The sequence below is a fragment of the Brassica napus genome, chromosome C9 (assembly GCF_020379485.1).
Source record: "Brassica napus cultivar Da-Ae chromosome C9, Da-Ae, whole genome shotgun sequence".
Lineage (NCBI taxonomy): Eukaryota > Viridiplantae > Streptophyta > Magnoliopsida > Brassicales > Brassicaceae > Brassica > Brassica napus.
This window is the reverse complement of record NC_063452.1, coordinates 15,211,933-15,222,642: the sequence shown is the minus strand read 5'-3', so window position 1 is coordinate 15,222,642 and position 10,710 is coordinate 15,211,933. Positions and strand designations below refer to the sequence as shown.

The following is a 10,710-nucleotide window of genomic DNA, read 5'->3' as shown; positions in this document are numbered from 1 at the left end:
CCATAGGAGAGCTCAGAGTTTGCCATACTGACAAAGGACTTGATGTGGTTATAGCTGCATAGCCACAGTTCAAGAACAAGGTTGTTGTCAAGATCAAGCATACAACAATACCATTTTTTGAGATTTCAACAATTGAACAAAAAGATTTTTTTTTGGTGAACTCGAAGAAATGAAATAACAATTCTACTTTAGTTTCATCTATAAACATATAAAATAACTTGTCTTGTCCTAACCATGTGCTAGTGGTCGGGTGGTAGCATGGGGTTCCAGCATCGCTAAGCGAACTGAGTTTGAATCCGACGACACTCAGATATCCCTAACACGTGGCCACCGGTGATTTAACATTCCCTCGCCAGGGAACGGTTTACCATTTTTTTTTTTTAGTTTGTCTTGTCCTACTTAGGACACCCAAAGTTGTTCGACATCATAGTTCACAACACTCGACTTTGTCAAAGTATTTTTTTACTCTCAGGTGCATTGAAGTCTCAGCATCAATCATCAATCATCAATCCTTTAATTTTGGCGTTGAAACAATCCATTTCCGCCAAGTCTAACCATAAGTCAATTTTGTGTCAAAACACAAGAGTCAAAGCTCTCAGAATTAGTTTATATTAACATCAAATACCTTTACAACAATTTCCATTTGCAAAAAGCTATGCATTTTTACCGACCAAATATGGCTGTTTGTGTTATCTCATTCACAGAATACATAGTCTTGGAATCTGAATCACTCTCTTGGATCTGCAATGCGAAAACCGGTTGTTTTGGTTCAGGAAGATCCATTTCTGTAGTAAGCATTGACATGACTTGAGCAATGTTGGGTCTATCCAACGCTTGCTGTTGAATACACAGCAAACCAATCTGAACACATCTCGCTACTTCCGTATCAGAACCTGAACTGGATATATCTTGATCCAATAGATCCGCTCCACCACTTTCTCTCCAACAATCCCATGTCTTAACAATTTGATAGAACACACAAGCATATATAAGAATCTTGAAACATTTAAATCCAATAATATAAACTCAAGAAGCATAGAGAATGTAATCTTGCTTACATATTCAAGAAGACTCTTGCCTTCCTCTCCAATGGTGAAACTGGAGATCCTCTTTCCCGTTATGATTTCCAGTAGAAGAACTCCAAATGCATAGATGTCTGATTTCTCAGAGAACATTCCTGTCCATGCATACTCTGGAGACATGTATCCTCTGTTCATTTTGGCATACAATTATACTAAGTAAAGGCTTTGATTGAGATTTGTTATAGATGTGTAGGGGAGGCAGATACGTACAGAGTTCCAACAACCCTGCGAGTGTTGGCTTGGTGTTGTGTTCCTTGAAACATCCGAGCTAATCCAAAATCTGATATTTTTGGGTTCATTTCCTCATCCAAAAGGATGTTGCTGACCTTCAAATCACGGTGCACAACCCTGAGACATGAGTCACGGTGAAGATAGAGTAGTCCACAAGCAATACCTTGAATGATTTCGAACCGCTTGGGCCAATCAAGCTCAAGCTTTTTCGTCGAATCTAGTCAAATTAAATGAAAATTTTAGTGAGCAAAAGAGCATAATATGATGAAAAGAATAGGAAAGATGCAAAGGGACAGACCAAAGATAAAGGTGTTGAGGCTTTTGTTCACCAAGAACTCATAAATCAAAAGCTTTTCCTCTCCTTCGATGCAGCATCCCATAAGCCGAACCAAGTTTCTATGTTGGAGCTTAGAGATGAGTACTATCTCATTCATGAACTCCTGTTTGCCCTGTCCGGAACTGCTAGAAAGCCTTTTTATAGCTATTTCCTTCCCATCTTGCAGCTTTCCCTTTAAGCAAAGTCAGAGATAATCAGTCAAGTGAACAAGGATGATCATGTACAATTTGAATATTAGCAGAGGAAAGAAAATTAAATCTTACTTTATAAACTGGACCAAAGCCACCTTGACCAAGCTTCTTTTCGATGCTGAAGTTATCAGTGATTGCTAGTATTGTTTGCATGTCAAAGAAGTATACATCTTGTTGTTTCAGTTCTTCCTTCCATGCATCTTCTGAAGTCTCCATTGTTGTAGGAGTTGAACCTATGTAAAACATCCAAGTGTCAGTACTTCAAAAAAAACAGAGAAAGAAGGCAACTAAGCATCACAGAGACTCACCATTTTGTTTTGCTTTGTGTCTCCTCCGCCAGAACCAGTAAGAGGCTAAAACCATGATCATGAAAACACAAACGCTGACAGCGCTAGCCACAATAATCTTGGTTCGATTGCTTCCTCCTGAAAGATTCACCAGAAGAGTAAAGAAGCAAGAACATGAAGTACAAAGAACAATACTTATGTTTTGTTTCATTTCCTACCCAACTCAGAACTTGCAAGACGGATTGAAAGAACTTCTCCTCCAGCAGAAAACTGCATCACATCGACAAGCTCACGGTACCACACCAAGCATCCAATCTGATCAACGAAGGAAAATGCCATGCAAGAACAGTTTCCAAGACAACGCTGGCTACACTCCTCAGCATTGATCAAGCTTAGATACTCATAAAAATCCGGAGGCTTTACATTTGCAACAACGTCGAAGACGTCTGCACCATTGCCTTGTGTTGTTGTTGTTACAGAAGAGTTCACACGACAAGACAAGTCTGTTCTTCTCACACAACCACTAGTCCAGTTCCTTCTATTCCACTCCTCATCTGATCTTGGTATAAACCCTTTCAAGCATTCACACTTTGGAGGATTAGATCTCACACAAAGCCCATAAGGCCCACATGTATTGTAAACATCACACGAGCTTACTGGTGCCTCAAAGTCAGTAACCCAACCAGAGCCATCGTGCCAACGAATCTTCAACGATCCCTCTGGTGTCAGCGTAGTGTACGACAAGTTAGAGTTTTTTTGTAATGAATAAGTCAAAAAGCCTGTGCCGGCTGCTGCATCTTGAGAAACGCTGAACTGGCTTATATGTGAGTCATCCATCTCCGGTGTGCCGGTGAACCTTTCCCTCGCCCATGGACCGCCTCTCCAGTAGGGTCTTGTTCCTCTCATTACAAACCCTTGTGGAGGCAGCTGTGTGGTAAGCTCAGCTATGAACTCTCCAGGTGAAGGATCTGTGGGGCTTTTCCAGGAAGACAACACACGTTTGTTGTTATTAGGAACATTATACATCACAGATGATTGAGGTAGCATAGTATCACCGAGATGCTCAAAGCTTTGCCATAAGATTCTTCCGGAAACTGCATCGACCAGGACGAAATTGCCATTGTCTAAAAGCTCACCGCGGAGTTCGTTAGATGAGAAAGTTTCTCCTATGGACCAAATGAGATCTTGTTCTTCTCCCTCGAGCAAGACAAGGCTCCCATTGGTGCTGAGAGTGAGATTGGCCGGTGTTTTTGTGACTGGCTTATCTCTGTTACCCACCCAGACAACGACCTGAGGAGTGATGTTCTTGAACCAGACACCAACATACTGATTCCGAGTATTGTTAGGACTGAAGAACCCAAACTCGTAAGATCCATCAGGAGAGCTTAGAGTTTGTCCTATTGACAAAGGATTTGCTTTGGTGATAGCTGCATAGCCATAACTTGAGAATTTGAACAGCAAGAAGAGGAAGAAAGAAAAGAATAAAATATCAATCTTTCTCATAATGATATACAAGAGCTCTTCTAAAGATTTCAATTTATGACAAAAAGCTTGTCTGCATAAAGTCGATAACAGAACAAACTTCCTTCGTGTGCATCTTACCAGATACGAAGCCTCTTGGATGCATCCATGGAGGCTAACTTATTTTATATATTTTAAATTATTATAATAAGCCCTCTAGACCGCAGTTTAAAAAAGACAAATCATAGACCACATTGACCTGTAGAATCACTATCTCTCCATTCACATTAAATAAAACAAAAAGTGTGTCTATTTTTCATTAGTTTATTAGAGATTTTATGTATATTCCATGTTGCTTGAGCAGAGATAACTTTGAATAATCAACAACTACTTTTCATCTAACCAATCCCATGATAAACAAAGTATTCACATTCCATATCTTCTACTTGTTGCAGCTAAAGTTGAGTAGTAGATTCATCGGTTTTAAAATAAAAGACCAATACCAAGTTGTTTAAAAATCCTGAAAGCGTAAGCAATGGAACTCGGATGATGAGTATTACCTGAAGATTCACAATAATGGAGGTACGACTTTTGAGGGGCGGCTTCCACTATTGGTCCCCAGGGCCAAGACTTTGAAAATTGACATCTCATTCATTGCATTTTTTACACAATATATTGTGATTATAAACTTCCACAGCTCCACAAAACAATATACACCTGTTTTGAGCCAACGAAACATTTGTATTTAACAGCAATAAAGAAAGTGAGATCTGAAAATGTTGTTATAAAAGTGGTGAGATCTCAAAATCTTGAATATATATACTAAGAGCTAACCTGAAACGCTGTGCGTATCTAAAGCATCACCCTTGAAACATTGCATCTCGTTGAGGCATTTCACCGAACACTTACAGAGCGTAATCCAGACGTCTGAAGACATACAAATTCCAAGCCTTGCTAATGTGGTCGGACCTGAAACCTATATAGTAGTGTCCCACACCATCTGGGTTTAAATACATCAAAGTCAAAGTCGACGACTTTAAAGCGAGAACATCAGTGCTGAGAGACGCAAGAGAATGTGATCCAATTTGGAGATTAGCTAAGAAAGGAAAGAATGAGAAAGAAGAATACACACTGGAAGAGCCAGAAGGTTAGACTAAGTTTAAAAGGAGTAGAAGACTCTAGGTGCATCAGAGGGTTTGCGGTTACACGTTTTCAGCACATGCGGACGTTAGGGTTTGTTAGATCGACTCTGTTTTTAGACCGACATGATTGAAGAACAAATCCTTAACAAGTGGTACGTATCAGAGACCATGCTCTTTTGATTCACGGAGTTGTAAGCTAAGTTTTGTAACAATGAGTTTAATTCACTTTTGCAATATCTCAATAATATTTGGTTCATGAATCTATACATAGTGAAGTATATATATACTTATCGTCCTTGGATTACAGATTGTGTTAAGTCATTGACAGAGAAAATATGTTTAGACTCAGACTCTGACGTGAACACATCGTTTAGAGTTTGCGCCGCAAATATAGGCTGCTTTGGTGTTGGTAGATCTGTTGTTGAAGTAATCATGGACAGTACTTGAAGAGTGTTGGGTCTGTCCGAGGCTTCATGTTGAACACATAGAAGACCAATCTGAACACATCTCGCAACTTCGTATATGTTGCACGAGTCAGTAAGATCTTGATCAAGAAGATCCGCTCCCCCGGTCTCGCACCAAGACTCCCAGGCCTGAATACATTGAAGAATACATTTTTCATGTCTATACTTAAATGATAATCAAATCAATCAATCACAGTAACATATGTCACTTACGTATGCAAGAAGGCCTTTGCTCCCATCTCCAAAGCTGAACCTTGAAATCTTTTTGCCGCTGATGATTTCTAACATGAGAACTCCGAGGCTATAGATGTCTGACTTCTCGGAGAACAACCCTGCCCATGCGTACTCAGGAGACATATATCCTCTGTGATAACATCAAATAGTTTAGTGTATATGATTATGAGTATGAATCCTTGTTAACCATGTTGTTGTAAAGAGAGATTCTTACAGAGTTCCTACAACTCTTCGAGTGTTGTCCTGATATTGTGTTCCCTGAAACATCCTAGCCAATCCGAAATCCGATATTTTTGGTTTCATCTTCTCGTCCAGAAGAATGTTGCTAACCTTTAGATCTCGGTGAATGACCCTAAGGCGCGAGTCACGGTGGAGATAGAGAAGTCCACGTGCAATACCTTGAATGATATCAAATCTCTTTGCCCAATCAATCTCTAGCTTTAGAGTTGAATCTATAGGCAATAGTATAAAATAGGTTAGTGACTATATTAGCATAAGATGGAAGGAGTTAAATGGAATAAAAGAACATACCAAAGAGGAATATATCAAGGCTTTTGTTCACCATAAACTCATAAATAAGTAGCTTCTCTTCTCCTTCGATACAGTACCCCAATAACCGAACCAAGTTCCTATGTTGTAGTTTTGAGATTAGTCTTATTTCATTCAAGAACTCTCCTGTACCCTGATCAGAGCTACTTGAAAGGCGCTTAGCCGCTATTTCCTTCCCATCTAGCAGCTTTCCCTGGAAGAACAGTTTCAGATAGATATATATACAGCAGAACAAAAAGAAGAAGCAAATAAAATAGAATGTCACATACCTTGTACACTGGACCAAATCCACCTTGACCAAGTTTATTTGAGGAACTGAAATTATCAGTGGCAGTTCTTATGGTATGCATCTCAAAGAAATTTACACCTGAGATATCTTGTGGTTCGAAATCATTCTTCCATGCATTTTGTGAAGTGTTGATGCCGACAGGAGTTGGTTCTACAAGAAACAAATGTATTAGCTAGTGCTTGATATCTAGCAGTTTAGCATCCAAAGTATTTGTGCTAAGTTTTGCAGTGTCTAACCTTTTTGTTTGGCTCTGTATCTCCAGAACATAAATGCGGTAAAGACCAATATAGCGAAAATCGAAAGACAAGCAGTAGTAGCTATTATAATCTTGGTTCTATGGCTACCAGCTGAGATATTTAACCAAAAAAAAAACAAGAAACTCTAAGCCATGCTGTTACAAAACATTAAACTCTAGAAGAAATGTGTTTCAGTCCTACCCAATTCCGAACTGGCAAGACGAATGGAGATAGTTTCTCCATTGGACATAAACTGAACTGTGTCTACTAGCTTCCCATTCCACACTAAGCATCCAATCCCACTTATATAGGCAAAGGCTGTACAAGAACAATTTCCTAGACAGCCCTGGTAACACATGTCTGCATCAAGAAAGCTTGCAAACTGGTGCAGATCTGGAGTCTTTACATTAGTCATACGATAGAAGATGTCTGTGTCTCTGCCTTGTGTTTTAGTAGAAGATTTAACCTGACAAGATAGCTGTGTACGTCTCACACACCCACTAGTCCAGTTCCCTTTCCTCCATTCCACATCTTTCTTTGGAACAAACCCTTTCAAGCATATGCACCTCGGGGTACTAGATCTCACACACAAACCAAAAGGACCACAAGTACCGTATATATCACATGAGTGTTCTGGTTCTGTAAGGTGATGCATCCATTTTTGGCCTTGATCCCAATAAATCTCCATGTTCCCCTCTGGCGTTAGGGTAAGATAGGATAGATTAAAGTTTCTTAAAGTGGAGTAAGAGAAAGATCCTGTGCCGGTTGCTAGATCCTGGACAACGCTGAATGGACTTACATATGTTTCATCAAACTGTGGGAAGCCAGTGAACCTTGTTTTCGCCCATGGACCAGTTCTCCAGTAAGGCACTGAGCCTCTTCTTATGAGGCCTTGTAAAGGGACTTGCGATGTAATCTCCAGAGAAAATTTCCCAAGTGAAGGATCACTGTAACTTTTCCATGAAGTCAGTTCCCGCTTCTTGTCATTGGAAAGATCATACATCAGCGTTGACTGAGGCAGCATAGTATTACCAAGATTCTCAAAGCTTTCCCATACAGTTGTTCTTGAGACATCATCAATCACAACAAGGTTTCCGGTGTCTAAAAGCTCGGCATGAGATCTGCTTGATGTGAAAGAAGCCTCTCCTGTTGACCAAATCACAACTTGTTTCTCATCAACTATGATCAGGTTCCCGTTTCTGCTGATGGTGAGATTTGCTGCAGAGCTTGTAACTGGTTTATCTCTGTTAGCGACCCAGACAATTACCCGAGGAACGATTTTCTTGAACCAGATCCCAACATACTGATTCCCAGTATTGTTAGGACTGAAGAAGCCTAACTCATAGAACCCACCAGGGGAGCTCAGAGTCTGTCCTATTGACAAAGGGCTTGATGAGTTTATAGCTGCATAAACACAAGTTGTGAATATGGTTAGTAAGAAAGAGCAAGCAAATAAAACCATACCCATCTTCTCTAGTGTTTTACTATTTTTTCTGTGAAAAGATAAGCAAAACTTCATGTGCATCTTCTTTGTTCAGACTGTTGCTTTGAATATAATAAGCACTAAAATATAACGTAATGACGTGTAAGTCAATGAAAATTCATATTCAACCAATAAAAAGAAAGTCAAATAAAAAAGGAAAAAACAAATACAGAGCTGGAAATTGCGCCCATCTTACTGTCCACAAAGAAGTTAACGTGTAGTATTTACCTTTAAATGAAAGCTTTCACCCTCTCCTTTTAGTCGAGGTACACCTAAGTCAACTTTTTACACAGCAAACAAGTTAGGAGTTTTTGAAAATCTCCAAGAAGAACGTGCAAGTTAATATCTTTATGGGCTTTAAATATCACCTCCACTCGTGGTGAACCGGCCTATTAAACCGTGCATCTAGTTCAACCATTTAATCAAATATTGGAAGACATGACAGTTGAAACAATATGTGCATGTGTTTGTAGCCGACATCGGCGACTAAAAGAACGATCTAGCATTCAAAGTAACTGCGATGTGGCGGGACCTTAAGTTGTAGACTTTGACCAGCCGCAGCATAAATGCCCAAGAACGTAAGAGGAAACGACACCACTGAGTCAAGATGCTTGAAAAAATAGTTATTTTTTTATATTAACTATTAAAGACAACTAGGTTTTTGTCGCGCAGATAGTGTAGCCTAAATTCTGTTCTAAATTTTTAAAAAGTTTAAGATGACCTTAAAAATGCTAAAAATAAAATATATCTATTAAAAACTGATGGCGGTAGTTTTATATTAGACACAAAGTGTCATACATCGGTAGTTAGAAGAAATATTTAGTAATATATAAGATAGATGAGTCACTCCACTTATTACCAATTTGTTTTAGATTGGAAGCTCATCTAGTTTAACATTTTAGGTGTTGCTTTGTTATTTATTTTCTTGATAAACTTCTTTTGTAGTAAGCTAATGTGTTTAAGATTTTTTTCTAATATTTTTTGAAGTAAAATATTGTTCCTAGTATTATTGTGAGTTGGCAATTTTTTTAAAGTATATTCACATCAATTAAATAACATTCACAGTTTATTTTTCTTACTAAAAACACCATTACCTCAGAAAAATATAGAGAAAATTTTACTTATACACTTTTCTTGATACCACTATTCAACTTTACCATCAATCAAAGGGAATTTTCATAAATACCACATTAATTAATGTGTAAAAGACAATACTGCCCTTAACTTATCTTCAACTCATATCTCTCTCTCTCTCTCTCTAACCTCAAAATATTGAATACTCAGAAAGAATCACAACTTGTAAGTAATTTTCTCAGATTTTGTTGTTTCGATCTAAGAGAAATAGTTATCTATTAATAGTCAGATCTAAGAGAAAGATTTCCGATAGTGAACATTGAGTTTTTGAAAATTTATAACCCTTTATAAATCTAAGTTATTTAGTAATGTAATTGACATGTTCAGTTCCCGACACTCATGAAAGAAGCGTATGTTCAAGCTTATATGAGAGCCACAACCCTGTCATCACACATTTGCTTCGATCTACGATGGTAATCACCAAATTCATCATTGGCTCTTGTTTTTTCTTGTCTTATTGACCAATCATTGACATTTTTTAGTTTCTTCTTGTGTCTTAGATTGCAGAGTATGTTCCCTTTATCAGTGATAAAAGGTATGCTACAACGCAAGTGAAGGCTCCACCTCAGCTGCAGAAAATAGTGTGTTAAATAACTCAGTTTCTGTTGCTCTTTCTTGCATTTTTATCTCATATGTCAGTTGTTTCCTATGATTTGATGTCTCACATCAACTATTTATGAGTGCAGGGTGCTGTTAGAGTGTTGATGGTAAGCCATGGATTTGCTTACGAACCTTATGCACTTCATGAGAAAATCTCGAAAGTAAGTTTGGCATTACACTTACCTTTATTACTTATATGTTTTGAGAAATGCTATTTCTAATGCCAAGAGCCAACATGTCTGTATTTCTTTCACTAGTAATCACTTTTTAAATTCCCAAGTATAATCTAGTCTTTCGACATTGAAAGGGAGAGCATAGTTTTTATCCTAGAATTGAGTTTTAAAAAAAAAAAATTGCAGGTGAGTTACAAGTTTGTTGCTTCTACAGGTGCTTGTACGTGACATATGGGTCTTTGAGAAGTATCTATTCCACACAGGAGCTTGCTGGCGTCTCTGTGACCATACTGAATTTCCTTAAAAAGATATAATCCAACCTGCCCTCTGATTTTTTTTTTTTTTTTGCAGAGTGAGTATCTCTACACAATTTGCATTCTTCTACTCTATGTTGCAACTAAAGGATGAATGTTGTCTGATTAGGTTTTAGATAATTTTATAAACAATTTATAAAGACTTATAATTTTTTTGTAAAGTTAATAAACAATTTATAAATGTTTATGAAAAAGTTAAAGTTAATAAACAATTTATAAGGTTTATATAGGTTTACGAATCAATTATAAAGTCTCTAAATCATTCATAAAAATCTATAACCATTTAGAAAGGCTTATAAAACAATTTATAAGAGTTTGTAACATAATTTATAAGAGTTTACAATAATATGTAAATAATCAATAAGAGTTAATAAGAGTTTATAAATCTTTTGTAAAGTTTATAAGAAAAAACAGTTTATTTAACATTTATAAAGTTTGTAAATTATTTATAAATGTTTATAAATTATTTGTAAGAGTATATAAACCATTTATAAGGGCTTATA

At 37.5% G+C, this 10,710-nt stretch overlaps 2 protein-coding genes across 3 annotated transcripts; both read right to left on the bottom strand.

Annotated features, from left to right (window-relative positions):
• Positions 1 to 593: 593 nt before the first annotated feature.
• On the bottom strand, positions 594 to 4,665 carry LOC106391172 (G-type lectin S-receptor-like serine/threonine-protein kinase At1g61370). 2 transcript variants are annotated; one of them, XM_013831766.3, is made up of 9 exons: positions 4,424 to 4,665; positions 4,150 to 4,306; positions 2,347 to 3,555; positions 2,150 to 2,266; positions 1,914 to 2,074; positions 1,612 to 1,822; positions 1,293 to 1,530; positions 1,059 to 1,209; positions 594 to 957 (listed from the first exon to the last, which is right to left on the bottom strand). In XM_013831766.3, the coding sequence occupies exons 2-9, from the start codon at positions 4,238 to 4,240 to the stop codon at positions 664 to 666; spliced, it is 2,472 nt and encodes an 823-aa protein (XP_013687220.2). In that variant the 5' UTR covers positions 4,241 to 4,306; positions 4,424 to 4,665; the 3' UTR covers positions 594 to 663. The 2 variants fall into 2 exon arrangements, with proteins under 2 accessions (XP_013687220.2, XP_048626038.1); XM_048770081.1 differs by lacking the exons at positions 594 to 957; positions 1,059 to 1,209 and having other exon boundaries at positions 1,328 to 1,408; positions 1,477 to 1,530.
• A 265-nt stretch (positions 4,666 to 4,930) lies between these two features.
• Positions 4,931 to 8,246, bottom strand: LOC106391174 (G-type lectin S-receptor-like serine/threonine-protein kinase SD1-29). The gene is made up of 7 exons (XM_022709859.2): positions 6,705 to 8,246; positions 6,504 to 6,614; positions 6,248 to 6,417; positions 5,961 to 6,171; positions 5,644 to 5,881; positions 5,409 to 5,559; positions 4,931 to 5,324 (listed from the first exon to the last, which is right to left on the bottom strand). Exons 1-7 carry the CDS (start codon positions 8,026 to 8,028, stop codon positions 5,019 to 5,021), a joined length of 2,511 nt encoding a protein of 836 aa, XP_022565580.2. The 5' UTR covers positions 8,029 to 8,246; the 3' UTR covers positions 4,931 to 5,018.
• Between the last annotated feature and the right edge of the window lie 2,464 nt (positions 8,247 to 10,710).

Coding starts and splice junctions, on each gene's coding strand:
- LOC106391172 (XM_013831766.3), bottom strand. CDS start 4,240: ATGAGATGTCAATTTTCAAAGTCTTGGCCCTGGGGACCAATAGTGGAA. Junction 1,210..1,292: donor CGCAGGGTTGTTGGAACTCT/GTACGTATCTGC, acceptor CAAAATGAACAG/AGGATACATGTCTCCAGAGT. Junction 958..1,058: donor GCAAGAGTCTTCTTGAATAT/GTAAGCAAGATT, acceptor CAAATTGTTAAG/ACATGGGATTGTTGGAGAGA.
- LOC106391174 (XM_022709859.2), bottom strand. CDS start 8,028: ATGCACATGAAGTTTTGCTTATCTTTTCACAGAAAAAATAGTAAAACA. Junction 5,882..5,960: donor CCTTGATATATTCCTCTTTG/GTATGTTCTTTT, acceptor TATTGCCTATAG/ATTCAACTCTAAAGCTAGAG. Junction 5,325..5,408: donor GCAAAGGCCTTCTTGCATAC/GTAAGTGACATA, acceptor CAATGTATTCAG/GCCTGGGAGTCTTGGTGCGA.